Source organism: Varroa jacobsoni, unplaced genomic scaffold (assembly GCF_002532875.2).
Source record: "Varroa jacobsoni isolate VJ856 unplaced genomic scaffold, vjacob_1.0 scaffold_326, whole genome shotgun sequence".
In the NCBI taxonomy this organism is placed as follows: Eukaryota; Metazoa; Arthropoda; class Arachnida; order Mesostigmata; family Varroidae; genus Varroa; species Varroa jacobsoni.
Window position 1 is genome coordinate 193,466 of NW_019213228.1, and position 17,065 is coordinate 210,530.

At 45.4% G+C, this 17,065-nt stretch overlaps 1 protein-coding gene across 1 annotated transcript in view; it reads right to left on the bottom strand.

Moving 5' to 3' along the window:
- Positions 1-512: 512 nt before the first annotated feature.
- LOC111259381 (uncharacterized) overlaps positions 513-17,065 on the bottom strand; it is a 53,509-nt gene continuing 36,956 nt past the window's right edge. The window contains exons 3-4 of the mRNA XM_022831348.2: positions 5,140-5,422; positions 513-3,717 (exon numbers count right to left, since the gene is read on the bottom strand). Coding sequence (XP_022687083.1) covers positions 2,797-3,717; positions 5,140-5,422 — 1,204 coding nt within the window. The 3' untranslated portion in view covers positions 513-2,796. The remainder of the gene's footprint in view (positions 3,718-5,139; positions 5,423-17,065) is intronic.

A 17,065-nucleotide genomic window follows, 5' to 3' on the forward strand; every position in this document is an offset into this window, starting at 1 on the left:
GTTGATAGCTTCTGTTTTTAGACGAAGGTCCTTGTTTCCGCCCCATGTCCTGTGTAGCCATAATCTATCACTGCAAGAGCAGGTGCTGGCCAGTCTTGTTACAAAGGCTAAGGACCCAACGCATTGAGTGAGAATGGAACAAGAAACTATAGGAGTAACGAACATTAACAAAAGACAGAGGAGCTCCGCGCACGGACGAATAGAACGAAAACTCAATTACGTTGTTAATTACCTGTACTGCAGATAAGTAGAGTCATCGAGACGCTACTCTACGATGGTCCAATGCTCATCAACGAGTTGACAACGCCTCTAGTCGAACGACACACACCGATAATGAGCGAAAGTTGCTGCGGAAAAATAAAGAACCGATTTTTTTTTCCACATCATCGAATGAGGCCAGCTAACATGTGACCTCGGTTGTTGAAACAGTCTAAATACTTATAAATCTTGATTTTTACTTAGTTTGTTGATTTTCAAGGGATCAACACAATGAAAAATCAAGTACGCACCAGTTTCCTTAGTTGTTTTAAATTTTTCGAACTTTATTTACTATTTGGCTTTATAGCTCTGCTCTGTATTTTGTCCACGTAGTACAATAGATCGTCGCCATACGCTTTAGTTCCTGCTTTCCTTTTTTCGTATAGATTTCGATTTTGCCAGGTCCGTATGATTTTCCTCCTTCTAGTTATGATAAATATGATTCGACTCATCACTTGTAGAAACTATATACATGATATGTACATGGTAGTTGAAGGAGGATGAGGTCACAGTAGCGGTGAGCGTTTCATACTTTTTTTCCATATCCATTTTTCAACAAATGCAAAAAATCTAGATTGCATCGTAATGGAGTTGACAATTTCATTCGTTCATCATACAGCCGAACTCCACCCAGGACAGTCAAAAAACAGATACTGGCCTTGGCAAGTACTCCCAGTGTCAAGGCAGTGGACAAAGCAAATAACGTCAAAAAAAGACATTCCGAAAGCTCTCCGCAACCATTCGAATAAGTTAATATTCTATACTAAATGTATATATGCATGTATGCGTCTGTTTGTAGCCAGATTATAATACATTATATATCATCCGAGCTTTTGTTTAAGTTGAGGGTTAGGAAGACGAACGGAGAAAGGTCAGATGCGGCGGCCTAAGGTGCCGTAGCCGGCATCTCGTGTTGCCTAAACCGGGTTCTGGCTGCCGAAAAGAACAAGTGGGTTTCTTTGTTTGTACGACACGGATATCTGTTTGCGTCGTCGTCGTAGCCACCGACAGCGGCGGCCACAGGAGTGACTCGCTGTTTCGACTTGTTTGCGATCAATATGAACGGTAGTCTCAATGAAGAACGGCACAGTTATAGCTACGTCGTCCTTCGTAGAAGTTAGTTGAATGCCTTCGCGAATTCTACCAAGAGAGACAAATAGCACGTTTAACGTTTAGCGTGTATGTATACTATGCCCGAGCGTACTGCTCTTTCATTCCTGGAGTAGCCAAACGTAGTAAAAGAAAAGAAACTCCAGACTCATTCAAAGCTACGATAAGATGAAGATGCGCGCACCCCGTTCCGGGCCTCCGAAATGTTTCAGCGACGTCAAATGTAGCAAAACTCGTTTCTGTCTTCCGTCTACTATATGCAGAATACGAAGGAAACAGAGAAGCGGTTTTGACAATGAGATCGAACCTAAACATAGTATAGCAGCACAATGCCTTTAGTCTCAATTTACTGTGAAATTTACGATGACCACTTTAGGTTAGGACAGGTTTGTATTATATATAGTAGAATCATTTCGACAAAGAGGCAAAGTAGATCCGAGTGCCTGTTATAATGCTGCGATATATATAGATACCAAGAAATATGGTTATACACATGGCTAGAATACAGTGTGTGTGCAGATAAGGCTAATTAATCCGAACGAACTTGATGCACAATTGCACACATTTTGTTGTGCTTTAGCTCATTTCGGAGTACGACCCTAAAAATAGGACCCCAAATTTTGGGTTTTTTTTCTCTATCCATCACTCAGATTTGTCACCTGCATCTCTAGCTAACATTCACGCATACAACAATAGTTTTTCGTGTTATATATATATATATATATATATATATATATATATATATATATATACACACACACATATATGTATATATGGTTCCTAGGTATGAATGTAATTTCTATTATAATTATGTCAGGAGTACTATTATATACAACATCGTCTAAAGCGTTCATTCATACTAAAAATTACCGATCTGCTTCTATAGAGTTGTAGAGCAGAGCCGATGTGTTTCTGTTTTCTTGTCTGCAACTAGTACTTGTCTATATTAATTACCATTAGTTAGTAAGAAGTAGCAAAGAAAAGAGCACCCTAAAAGTAAATGTTCCTAGTTTTACGTCCACCTCTATCGTCAATCATGGATGGTCCTGATGCTTCAAATTAAAGATACTATAATTTATGCGACTCCACTGATTCATAATTTTTATCGTTTTTTGTGTCTGCGTCTTGCAGAAATGGGCAAAGTGCAATAAATTTTAACCGAAGCTCTTCTCAATATACTTTTTTTCAGAAATATTCGGGTAACTTTGAAAATTCGAGGCTGATTTTACGCTATATATCGGACGCCGTTGCCCCTGGTTAACATTGTAATGAATCGTTTCTCATAGACTATTTGCGAATACGGCACGGTAACCATGAAACGTCAGCTTTTAGGTTGCTCACATTATATATGTTCTTTTGACTAATGGTCGGTGCACGCACGTCTCCAACAATGTTTTTTCAACTACGTCGTCACTAGCTGTCTGAGGCTCATTTGCTAGGAGCAGGCGATTCCGGAGGAGAGGAGCATACGTCGATGGGGGGGCTTGCGGAGCGATTGACGCGTCCCGGGTGGGAGACGCCATTCTGGGCAACCAAAGCGGCGCTTCCACCACTATGAACGTTTTGTACAGTTGCCGCAGCAGCAACTAATGAGCCAACAGGTTGAGGTCTGGCGCCTGCTGCAGGCAACTGATGGCGCGAATGTACCTGGTACGAAGCGAACCTCGGATCGCCAGTTGTGAACGGTGGACTTTCACGCGTCTGTTGCTGCTGCTGTTGTTGTTGTTGTTGTTGTTGGTTTGCGGTTGCTTGTAGGAGGGCGGCCATCCTTAGGGCGTAGATCTGATGTTGTTGGGCGGCCGCCATCTCGGGATTAGCAACAGCGGCGGTGGCGGTGGCGGCGGCGGCGGCGGCAGCTGCAGCTGCGGAGGCAGCTGCACCCATAACCGGCATTCCGGTCATTCCGGACAGGCCACCTATGCCAGCTGCCAGCGTTGCTTGCGGTCCGAATAGTGCCATCTGTTGAGCATATGTTGCCATCTGCTGAAGATAGGCGGCAGGGTCGGCCTGCGACAGGAGCTCTTGAGGGAGGGCTGCTAAGGCCGCAGGGTCAGCCATAAGCCGGCTGAATGGATTGTCACCGAGAAGAGGGTTTCCAATAGGGTCCGTATCGAAATCCGTTAAACGAGTCGAGTCGCGAAATCCTTTGGCAAAAGGATTCGAGTCAATCTTGAGCTTAGTGATAAGCTGGTTCTGGTAAGCGGTTACAGCCGTGAACGTTGTTTCGGAAAAGACGAAGGTTGCGCACTCTTCATCAGCTACATTACCGATTGGAGCGTTGGATGCCGACGCGCGTCTACGAACGAGGTGGATACGCGGCTGATACTTGTGCATCGAGTTGAGCACGATCTATTGTTGAAAGAGAAGCATGGTATGAGCAACAGAAAAACAAATGCAGTTAGATCGCGTGCCCAGTGAACATATCATACCCTTTTATTTTCTCACAGGTACGTGCTCAAACTCATAGTACACATATAACACAGCGGAGTGAGTTCTCGACATTTGACACGCCGAAAAATTTACTACCCTAGCACACATTGGTGTGTGATATTCGGCTGTGGCGACAAAGATGGGGGCGAGGTGCGAAGTAAAAAGAAGTCTTTAATGTGTGAGTGTATGTGTATCTATGCTACCGATGTGCTCAGAGCGGCGTCCCCGCATATCCGCCTAAGCGTGTAAGCTAATTCGTTGGACGTTCAATGTGAGAGACATCGACAGGTCAACTCCCCGGCGCAACAATCGTCGCCGCGACCGCTGCTTGGCCTTCGAGTTAACCCAACACGATAGGAAACCGTTTGTTCGCCCGCAGTTGAAGCCGCAGTCACTTCCCTAGAGTGTCTACAACTGGCTATTTTGCCGTACGTTGTTATATGGCTCCTCGCTATTCTTCGATTGCCACCGCAGGGCCGCGAGGCCGACGCGAAACATATTGTCGTCGCTCGATATATCGACAGATAGTGGCGGTCGTACCAGTAAAACGAACGCGTCAGGATTTATGAGCGCCAAGTAGATCGGTGTGGTCTCACGTGTAGCCTACTCCAGCGTGTGGGGGTACTGGAACTGGCAATGACATATACACAAACATACACACACACACAATAATGACTGGATGGGTATCAGTGACGTTTGTTCCGAAAGGTCTAAGGCCACGCCTAGCGAAGACGGCAAGTGACCGTCGCCACTCATGAAATCCTTGTCTACTAATAGTAGTCAGCCGAATCGAACATTTAGTCGAATCTGGCCTGCTACGGCAGTAGATCATACGCTATAAGGTGAACTCAACGCACAGTGTGACCCGTGTCAAACAGAAGCCGTGTCGATCGTCGACTCTATTGTATGCGTGTGTAATGAAGAGATGTTGATGGCAGGGTAGAAAAATGGGAGATGTAAGCACATGGCACACACAGAGATATACAGCATTCAATACTACTTGTGGATAAGGTGCCGAAACGAACGCGAGCGCAACGCCAATTGGCAATGAAAACTAACAAATGGATACCTTTTTAACTGATAAACGTTCCCCGGGTCGATCAGGCTGGTCTGCAGAACGCAGAAATTGATAGGAACAATATAAGCGTTTACAATAGTTTAAGTATGGAAGGCATGCGTCAATTCAATGCACATGCCAAACAAAGTCAACATGTTTTATCTAACCTTTTCTTAAAACGTCGTTAGTGAATTAATAGCAGACGTGCAACGCTATGCCTCGACAAAGCGATCGAATAACATTGTCTATTACTAGCAGCCGCTCGGTGCGTAGACAGTACTTACATGTCCGTGTTTGTCCAATTCGTTGTTGGTAAGTTTGACCTTTTCGAAGGAGACGACCTGCTTTCGTAGTTGATCGGCAGCGTATGGGGAGTCGGGATGCTGATAAAGACGGTTCGGCGAAGGTGGATCAGCTTTGCCCGCAACCAGCCAGCACGAACGATGGTACGCGTACCGGTAACGCTTGTTGTCGCACGGAACTATATCTAGTAGCACGTGGAACCGATGCTCCGTTGAGACCGCCGGCAAGCCGCTGAACGACACACGGACTGTTGGGAACATTCTCCTAGAACCGAAACGCGCAAGCCGCGTGAATGAAAGCAATCAGTACTCACAAATTATTATAGTTGTTATATAAACTAATGATCTGTCTAGCAGGATAATTGAAATATACGAATTTCTCCAGATCGAGACCCGGATCGATTTTACTAAAAGAGCAAGCTATCAGGAATGACTGTGTCCGAATTCGACGCGACAGGTTAAGAAAGAAGTTTAAGTACATCAATAAGCTTGTTATGGTGATGCTAGCTACCGATCAGGTAATACAAGTGAGCTTTGCTCAGCTAATGATTACCCTGCTCCTCATTTTCGATAACAAACGACGTCTTTGCCAATTGGCAACCTTCCGCTAATTTGTTAAATTGCCAATTCAGACTGCCATTGGCCACCAAGCTAAGTCCACTGTTATACAGCGGCAAGATACAGCTAAATACGATAAAATATAAACACAACACGAGAGAAGCGGTTCTATGCTTCGTGTCGATAGCACTAACAGCTGGCCTGCTTACTTCTTAAACCCTGTACGTTTCTTGCATCCTCAGCCGCGCTTGCCCTTGTCCTGTGTCCTCACGCTGCCGACTACATTTAACAGCTCGTAGAGTGTCGTCTTTTCGCATATCCAGTTGCTCGCCCCGAGAAGTTATTTTACTCATCGCTTCGTTTTGATCACTCTGTCGCCTGGTGAGCTCTAGCTATACTGATTTGTTCTTTTATAGTCATCGCCTGGTCGTGAGTTCTACCTTCTTGAGCGACCGCTTCTATATATGTCTATATGTGTACTTCTAGATCTTATTAAGTAGAATGTTTTTTTCTCCTCTTACTGTAGCTATACGTACGACTTGTTATTATGATTGTCCTGGTTGTATCGCCAGTGATAGACCCATTTAGTCAGTAGGGCGTTTGAGAAACCATAAAGGCGTTATTGTGTTGCTGTTGTGCCTCTGAGTAAGGATGTAACCGCTGATTGTACTCGCGATTAGTCGTCGGATCGTGGAAGAACTTCGGCTGTTGCTGCCCTCTGCTCTGACAGAAGCGGTAGTGCATGTTTGGGGAGTCGGTGTCGTAGGGGCACCGCTGCTACCGTTACCAAGTAGCTGTTGCCCCTGCCACTCATGCCGATGTTGCGGCCAGGTCTTAATAGGGCCAAGCGTATTATTATCAAGCCTCTAAGCCACCTTCTGAGTTCTTTCTCAAAAGCAAAAAGTCACATTGGTCCCCACTGGCACCTCCATTGCTAACGTTGCTGTGAGTCAGCGTCGTCTCGGCTGCCGCCTCCGCCGACAAATGCTGCTTCTGCTCGCTCTGTTGCGATGGTTTGTTGTCCGCTAGTTGTCGCTACTGCCGCTGCAAGTAACGCCGCGTTATTGTTGGTCCTTAGTTGGCAATAAAATGTTAACCGCCACTTACGTCTTTCTTTTTTCGTTTGCTGCTGCTGCTGCTGTTGTTGTTGATTCGATAAGTGTCACTCTCACAGCTTGGAGCCTATCTGTTAACTCTCCCGCGCACTCATCTAGATGCTGCGCACTGTCGCAGATGCCATGGCCGTCGACAAACTGACGGCATCGTAGACACTCGGATATGAGAGCAGCAGGCACTACCACCAGAGAGAAGTAGCAGCGGTGGCAGCAGTAGACGAGTAGTGGTAGTAGTACTGACAAAGCAGCAAATCTGTAAATTTATATTTTATATATAGTCTCTACTACTACGAGTAGCAAACACTCGAACCTCGGTGGCCAGCGCCGAAAGGACCAGCGGTTGCCGCCGCTCTCTCGCGGACACTTTGCTCGCTCATGGGTATCGACGTATACATATGTGGCGACTACAGGTAGCCTGAACTGAAATTCCCCTGCGATAGACAGACAGACGGACGGATGGACGGACGGACGGACGGACGGACGGACGGACGGACGGACGGATAAATCGACCGCGCATAGTTTTCTACGAGTGTTGGTGTGTGTGTACGCACATGTATATGTACATCCATACGTTTCGAAGCAACCGAAGACATCGCGCGCACATTTCGGCGTTTGGCCATCACATTCGTGCGCGGTTGCTTTCAAATCGGCATTTGACTCCTGGCATTTTCAGCCTGTCGACGTCCCGCGGTGCGGCAGCAGCAGCGACCGAAGGAACTCGCGCAATAAACAGGAGCGAACCGAGCAATGGCTCAACGACGACACCAACAACGGCGGCCATAACAGTCATAGCAGCGGTCAGGCAACATAAGGAGTAACCAGCTACAAAAAAGACAGCAACAGCGACAAGAATAGTACTAAACGAGAAGGATATGGGACAAAACGAGAAATCGTACGACAAATGGGCTGCCTCAGCGGCGGGTGGCAGTCGGACGGACAGATGAACGACACGAGACGTTAAACATCTCCAACATGACCGAGCGTACGACGACAACGATGACAACAACGTTAACAACAACAACAACAACGATGACAGCGCCGACAATGACAACACATGGGCGTTGTCGCTAAATGTGTTGTCATTGCTTCTAAGTTAAGTTGAATTATACCGAATAGCATCTTAGCGAGATGTTTACCTTCCTTTATTTATATGAGTAGGCTTCAGGATGAAGAGGGCAAAGAAAGATTTAGGGAACACCGGGTGCGTGGGGTGTCAGCCTAAGGAAGGTCGACCTGAACTCAGCGGAGAAAATGGACCCCTACAACAAGAAGAAGTGTCAACGTTGTGCGTAGATACACCCACTTACCTATTTTCAATCGAGCATGAAATATGCCACTGAAAAAGATTAATGACAAGGCTGAAACAGAGGAAGAGACTCAATAACGTCAAAATGTTTCGGACGTCACTCATTGTGCAGCACTTTACGCTATGCGTTTAGCATGCGGATACAAGTGAACGGCAATCACTGGCCTGTTTCTGTCCTTTTTGTTTAATTCACAGACTATGAAAAGAACGAATCCAGTGTCGAGTTCATTTCACATAGAAAATTCTATGAATTATATACCAATTGGCTAGCTAATCAGGTGTCCCTATTGATCCTCGACAATTTTTGCTATGACATAATCTGCCGAAATGACAATCCTGCTGCTGCCGCCCTCTTCCGCCGTATGCCGACGACTTCTGCTTGAGACTCAGCAGCATTGGACGTGTTACTGTACTAATACATGTATGTATTGGTCGCAATAAATATAAATAAAATGAACAGATTTGTCAACAATCAACAGAGGATTCTATCAAAGTTAGGCAGATTGAGAACACCAATGGAGAACCAACAAGCCAATGGAGAACGGCCAGGCCACAAACACTGGTAATCGTTGCTGCTGTTCTGTTAATAACGAATCTCTCTAGTTTACCAGTGTGTACCACGCTCAATTGTCTGGACGCTGGTGAGGCAGGACAAATTTTACATCTACTTTTTCGGTAATTGACAGTATATGCACGAGCGCTTCCCCGAACCAAACGGCCTGTACGGCCGGCAGAAGGACTTTGTCGTGATTTAATTTTTCGCTTTTGTTCTTTTGTCTTTCCCCAACAGGCGTTAATTTGAAGTTTCACAAGGCTCTCGAGCAACATTGTAAAGAGGTTATCGCGTGAGAGGAAATTCCGTTTCTCTTCGAGACATTTCTACGCTCGTTGAACGGTCAATCACTGCCTGAATGATCCACGTCTGGCGTTCGGGTGACCGAGGGTCTCTGTCATTGTCCTTTCGCAGGGAATGAACCGGAGGACACGAAAGCCGACTGAATATGGTAGTGTCACGTTTGGGAGTCGCAACCAGGCTCACACAGATCAGATCAAACCAGGGGAAGCGGGCGAGAGGGGAAGGGGAGGCAAGCAAGCTAGCGCGTAAATCAGATCAGGAATCATTCACATGATAACAACCGACTCAGGATAGTGAACGTTATCTGAAGACCGACGAACGTACTGTTGCCTCAAGTATTCAAGCAACGGTTTTGCTAATCATCGGATAGCACAGCAATTGGTGCCTGACGTGTGCGCTTTTAAAACTGTGCATTTTTCATGTACAGGGATTTACGTAGTCGGCATAAAATAACTGAGTAGGAAACAATACCAAATAGGCTCATGTGAAGTAACGTACAATAGGTCTGTCTGAAAACACTCTGATTCCAGCAATAATTTATAGCATTTTTCGTAACTAAAGGACCATAAAGTTTTGTCCTCCTCACATCATTCCCATGTGAGTACCTTACTGACCTTAAAAATTAAAATGTCAACAAAATAAAATCGAGTAACTCGATCGTTGATTCGATTGGGGATCCCAATATTCCCTGAGATATAGGATATAGTACATTTGTTAGATTGTCTAGACATTCCATGCGCTGACGTACCTGTATAATAAAATTAGCTAAGAAACATTGGTTCATCCTGATGCCATCCATTCAGACATCTTTCTCCGCATTTCGCCCTGACTTCCTCTGTCGTTCAGTCGTTTGCTCCGTGCTTCTGTGACACTACCTGTCAGATACTGCGTATCCTCACTTAAGGCAAGTTCGAACGGGCTTCGTCTTCATCCTGTTTTATACATATGTAGCCGGCACTGTATCTTATTCAACAAACGCGATCCAGAAGAAGCGATAAGCATTTAGGCGCCTTAAGACATTCATAGACATCCCAGGAACAAGATAACAACAATAAAGGCCCAATCGGAAAAGCAATATCATAAACATATACAGAACAAAAAAGATGGGTTTGTAACAAAAGCAACATTGCGCCGGTGGAGCATAGATGGCACGGGAAGCCTCGTTTAGATCGATTTCTGTTAGGATTCGTTCATTTAGATAGAGGGTCTTGACGAGCTCTATCTGATTGATAACTGTGCATTGTTTGTGGTATGCAAATTTATACATGAATCAAAATCAACGACAATGGTACTGATAGACTGTTTTTATAACCGTAACAAACGAATGTAAATATCGTACGTTCAAGGTCGATTTTGCGCGAAAAATGGGAGTTTAAACCAATTTGATGCCAACACGACCGTTAGACGTTTTTTTGTTACCTATAATGTATACAATACAATATCCTCAGCTACTTGAAGTTTTTGATCGGACTACAGGCCGATGGACGGATCGACATTGGAATTTTCTCAGGCTTTTTGCGTATGTATGTCTGGGTAGAAATGCTGACTCCAGAAGCTGAAGTTCAGGCCTTGGTCATATTGACGTCAAAAAAGTTCAAACTGCGATTCAGAAGGCTGAAATGTCCAGAAGTCCACGTATACTGATTGGCTAGCGGCAGCAATGGATTGAATGGCACTCAAACAGGCAGGTATTCATCCACTCTCAAGACGTCATCTTGTCAATGTCACTCATACGGCCAGTCAGAATGACCAACGCGCGACGGGTCAGCTCCGCTTGGCTATGTTAGACGGTCGAAAATAGTTGCAGCTGACTCTCGCTGATCAGAGCTTTTCTTGTTCTTCTGCACTGGCCCAGGGACATTCGACCCGTTAGTAGTTCATAGTGATTTACCTATTGGACAACATAGACACCGATCTGATCCATACAACGTCCAGCCACTAGATCCTGTGAATATCGAGAAACTGAATCTTGATGCTGCAATTAGCGGGCCAGCTGAAATGGTCCTCGTCCCGAGGCTATTTGCGACACAAAAACGAATGAAAAAGCTAGAGAAATGTCTACATCCAGCTACACACCAGCATACCTAATTGGTGCTAATTTCGACAGGTCGTTGCATTGAAATCACGCAACGTCTACTGCTACCGTGTGTATCTATTTAGGGAAAGGAAAGCGGGGGGCAAGGGGACCAGGACATCTTATCTCCTATTCAGCTAATCATCGAACAACGTTTTCATGGGGGCGAAGATGACAGCAGCCTAGAGGTCGAATGTAAGCATGCGCTGACACTACCTACTGGAGCTGCTGCTTCGTTAATACATTGACAAATGGATACACGAATCAAAATGCTTTATGCTGTTTCTATCTCTGCAGCTGGCGCAGCGATCATTTTCGGCTGCCAACTATACGGATCGTGCGACCGGCATCCGTCAGTGTGACTAGCAAAAACGGGTTTCAAGGTTGCAGATAACGCGCGGTAGGATTAAACTGCTAGGTTGTCAATAATATTTATTCGTCCCGCCCGTCGGTCTCATACGCCAAGATCGCACAAGTGATAGGCTGGCGACGAGGAGCTTATGGATTACTTCGGTGGTAACTGACGGAAGCAACGATTCTTGACACCGTTGACGTCAGTGGGACAAGCTAAACTGATCAATACGTTTGGTCGAAGACGTTCGCTACTCACATCTTTGTTACACATAGGCTCACAATAAAACATGCCGCATTTTCACTCGACTGATATCGAATCCTAGGGGTACCCGAGCTAGAAGAAAATCTGTGCCCACTGTGTCGCAGGGCGCCAGTTTAGTCCTGTATCGGACACCGCCTACGAGTGGTTTGTTGTTTTCGAGAAGCTCGCACTTCGATAAGCACAGTTCTGATGCGGCAAAGTGAGCCTTCAATTAAGGTACTCAAGCAAGCATATCGCCCTGACTTACTATCTTAAATTTGTTATTACCTCTCTGTCATTGGCCCCATTCATAACTGACTTAATCGAGGTTGGCTTGTTTTTTGGATGGTGTTTTTGTGCTCAGCAAGAGACAGTATGTTACAAGCAACATCTGCACGATGCCCAAACGCTCCTTGTCGTTTCTAATAGTTTCGCCGCTTCGTATCATTGGGAGTTCGTGCCCATCCACATAGGAGGTCAACTACTGAGGTAGAAGGAGTCCCACGGTGAAGAGGTGTAAATCTCTTACGGGGGTTCGCCGTCTCGCTATCGCCGTGTCGAGCATATGTAAGATTGTTTCCACAGTGAAAAGTAACCGATTGCATTTGAACGTGAGTTCTGACACACTTTTACGTAGGGGTGAGGTATTATAGTCCATGTCAGGCATCTGGCTGCTTCAACGGATTCTTTATTTCTACTTTTAGTAGCGTTTACTGTGCTCTTTGGACATACCAGCGAACGTCAGTATCGCAACTGCTGCGTAGCGTCGATATTTCAAGATAGCAAGAAAAAAGAAGACATAAATTCATTTGGAAGTAAATAAATGCGCTCTACGATAACTGAATATAGTTTTTAGAGAGTTGTGTTTGTTTCGTTTCCGAGCATTAGGTAAATCCATTGCTAATTTATAATAACTTGCTACAGTTATTGGAGTTACCACATGTGGTGATGCGTCGCTAGAGGTAACAGTTTTATTGGCACCGATCAGTACCGTGACCCAGTTAACCGCCTGCAGGTCAATAGTCGTAGACCAAACCCAATCAGTTCTGCAGCTCATTTACAGGTATACGTCAGGTATCCGCCTACAATTAGCGCTTTCGATGGCAGCAGCGCTGGTAGCAGCGGCAACGGCTCGAGCAGCCATTGATACAGTGCTCATAGGCCAGGGTAATCTACAGTTGTTCGCTAGGCCCACCGTTATTTTGGAAAAAAATGGGGGCCGGTCACGTACGTCGCATAGCCTAAACAAGTCACCTCCAACCTTTCACAGCGTGAACAGTCCAGCATCATCAACAGCCACAGGAAGAGGTCATAGTTGTGGTGCTGCTACCTAACTCGGTTTGCACATTATGCGGCCTAACTTTGTTGCTGTGCTGCCAGACACCCATTTAATCAAATATGGCAAATCCGTGCGTGTCACTCTACCGATACATAACGAAAAAAGCTATTTCATATACCCTATAGCTAAACCTAGGTTCGGACCAACGGTATCGACTACTTAATGTTGAACAGAAGTGTTGCCGTTACATTAAGAGTACACTAGCGTAGTAAATGTATTATTATATTGAATTTAATTTATTCACAAGAAGCCAAATACTCCATGCACACATGCCCTGATGATTTTAAAACATTGTTCTGTTGGCCCATACATATGAGGTAACTCATCGCTTAGCTGTATTGTCTCCTCAATTAGACTTTTCGAAGCACGACTCGTATAAGATAGTTGCGTTGGCTCTATTGCACGTTGCCGTATTTCGAAACAAAGAAGCTCTGCAAAAAGGAACGCTAGTGCAGGATATTTGTAACGACGGCTACACGAAATAGTCGGAATAACCCAAATAGCAGCTAAACTCAAAAACCCACTAAGCGATAAATCAAATGATAGGTCCTGTTCTAGTGTATGCTGAACTGGGAAGGGGTTGGACGATCATGGACAAGCGCGTAATAAGCCTCATTCATCACGTCAGATACGCCCACCGCCCCTGTCACGGCTACCGCCATTGCCGCCTCTGGTGCCACCGTATAAATCGCTCGCAGCGCATTTAATACAACCACCGTCAGCAACATTGTCATAGAGCGTTAAGAACACACAGCGAGAGAAGGAGTAATCTTTTATTCCCGCTTTCTCTCTTTATCTACATTTGCGCATATATCTACGGTAGAGTGTGGAACCCAGACGAGGACTGCGGCGAATTTGGCTTGCCCCTGACATAGCAGCACGCATCCGCTAGCAGCACGGATATAATAAGTTCCCTGGGGACAATCGGTGTACAGCCCCTATTATTCCCACTCGCATGATAGATGAGGCCTATAACAGCAGGGGCAGCCGCATCGGAGAAGCGCTTAAAGCGACAGCAGCAAAAGGACAAATTTATGGACTTTTGTCCGCCGGCCTGGTTGGCCTGCCTAGTCACCGGAACGCACGAGGAGGAAGGCTTACGCCTTCAGGATCGCGCTAGCGAACTAAGGTATCATAATCGGGGCAGCGATAGATGAGTCGATAGAGTCGGAGTTGATAATTGCGGTTGGTAATAGTTGATAATAATAAATACAAATATCTGTAGATACAGACGGCGCGAAGAGAGGTAAAAAACAAGAATGGCCCTTTAATTATCTCATAGAAATTCTATTTTAAATACACAAGTAGTATTGCTAAAAAATTTGCGATCACAAGCATATCGATAATAGTGGTAAAACAAGAGAGACAAATCGTTCTTCGGTAAGTATCCTCGTATTGGAAGACGTCTTTATAGCACAGAAACCGCCGGTGTCAGTTAGTCCTCTTGCTGACGACAGTGCCTACAATTAGAGCTGCATAAGGTCTTCGTTTAGTGTTTATATCGTGTGCGCATACAATGGATCATGCATCATTCGATCGACTAGAAAGTAAAATGGTCATTGTAACAACTCTGGGAAGAATTACGGCAATCAAACCGGCCTAGCGAGCATCGCAAGCATTAGCGACCGGTAAATGTCGCTTCATCTTGAACGTGTTTCACTCCCAAACGTATCGTCGCAGGCTCTCATGCTGAAGGCAGCTATAGGGTGGAAGTGTGTGAAGCGATGAATGTCGAGCCAATGGTAATTTCAAAATTAAACAATTTACTTGAAATCTAAGCTTTCTTTTCGTTTATTGGACCACCAATTGCAAATGACAGCTCCTTTCTCGCTCAGAGTCGATGAAGCTCACGGATCGGTTACCCACTTGAATAATACAGACCTTTTTCCCTCCTCTCATCAACTAACGCCCACGCCTAACAGATCAGAAAAGAGAAAAAGAACCTAGCTCTGATTCTCACAGAGTTCCAATGAACAACTTAACGTCACGAATACTAGGACACTGCTACAACGGACAGACACGCTGCGTTCCATGAAGTCTCGCGCAGGGCCGGTTATACAATACGATACCGCGTCGTCACTAGCGGTAACTTTAACAGCGAATTTGTTTAGCAGTTTTAGAAACTGTCAGAACAATAACGTTTGTTCTTTCGTACATAAAAAATCGACAACGGCACCACACAGGATTACAACGATTTTTAATGAGAAAGATAAAAGCATCTACTGCTTTTTTCTAGCTCGCGTCTGTTCTTGCAGAACTCGACTTGAAATATAGAAACGGAGACGGACGGCGTTTGCTTCCAGTCATCGGTAATGATCGCTGTGATGACACTAATGCAGATTACAAAATCAAAGTTCTATGATATTCTGGATAGTCGTGCGATTTCCCTTTTCTAAGTAACGAAGCTAGCACGCGACGCTTAGTTACGTTTTTAGTGTTCGTAATTACGTCTCAATAGAAAGCTGTCTTGAATCCATTTGATTTCGAAATCGATATCGAGCATCCAGTCAGGTTTTAGTGGCCGCTAGGAATGACAGCTTCAAAGTCTCAGTGCGCCTAGCAAGGGTGGCGCACTAATGTACAACAACACAATAATGACCAGGAATATCCTCGAAAAAAATCGTCTACATAAGTACGACGTTCATCTTTGTGCATGTTGCCACTACGAATACTACGACTATGCATAAGCTTTCTGTGTATGTGAGTCTATGTATTTGTAGGTGCGTGCGTGCCAAGCGCCTTGGTGTCTACGTGTGAGAGCCCCGGAGAGTCAGGCGACAATTGTACAGCTATCTTATGCGTATAATTAATAGCAAACATTGCATGAGCAACACGAACAGCAGGGACACGCGGGAGACGTATAGCAGAAACTGTATACAGAGAGATGGTTGCTCGCTGCCTTTAGGCGCGGGAGCGCTAATGACTATAGCTGTTGCGATGGCAGTAATGTCTACGGCGAAGGGAAGCATGGAAAAATGGTTGGCGACACAAGGAAGCTCGTCAAGGCGATCGATCCCCCAGCGACGCCGCTGCTGCTGCTGCTGCTGTTTAAAAGATCAAGAATTAGCAGCTGAAAAGAGCAGCACAGTCGTCGACTAAACTGGCTAACCGATCTACCAGATACCTGACTGGTTGGCTGGTTAAGAAGCAGGCGTCAGAACCTCAAACAAACCGACCGCTAAACGCTAGAGGAAATCGTCGGGCGGATAATTCGCCCGCACTCCAAACAGGGTAGTGTGGAACATCATCGAAGTTGGCCTATGAATCCGCTAGAGCAGCTCTCGTGACGCTCCCTTCACTGTTGCTGTTAGCGGCTGCCCGTTTCGCTTGTGACTGCCTCCATTGCCGCTGCGGCGCCGGTGGTTGTAGTACTGCCGCTCCGTGAGTGCCTCTGTGACGTGCCAGTCTGCCAACTGCCATCCGCAACGGCGAAGCCGAGATGGGCGTCCCCAGATCGGGTCTGACACATCACCGCACTCAGCTTGATCTTAGCTTATACACATATACAGCATCATCATGGACATGCTCTATGCTGATGATGATACTCCTGATAAGACGATACCTCCTGCTGGCATCGAACAGAAATGATTCTGGTGGCAAGTGCTTTAACGAAGATAAGCAGAATATATTTTATAATAAAAAATCAAGGATAAGGTTCAAGAGACGGAACCAGGTTTATCTCACGAAAGTAGAACTGATGAGGTCATTTATCTACGACTGAAAGACATTTCCTAACAAAAACATTTAATTTTTATGCATTACCGAACTGTGCATCAAACAATGATATAACAAATTTGAATATTTTTTTGTCGTGCTTTACGCAGCTCCATCATTGATCGTATTAGTTTATTGCGATTGTTTTCATCGTGAGGCTCTTGGTCCTCGGAACGGCTCTGTCACGGGGGTCCGGAACTTGTATACAGGCTATACGAGTGCAGAATCTCGTCAGTAGTAGGTGGTTCACACATAATACGCAGGCGTCCCTCGATCGATTTACCTTCTCGTCGCGCGCTACGTGGCGTCAACTTTAAGGTGTGAAATGCGCTGGAGCGTTTGTTTGTAGCG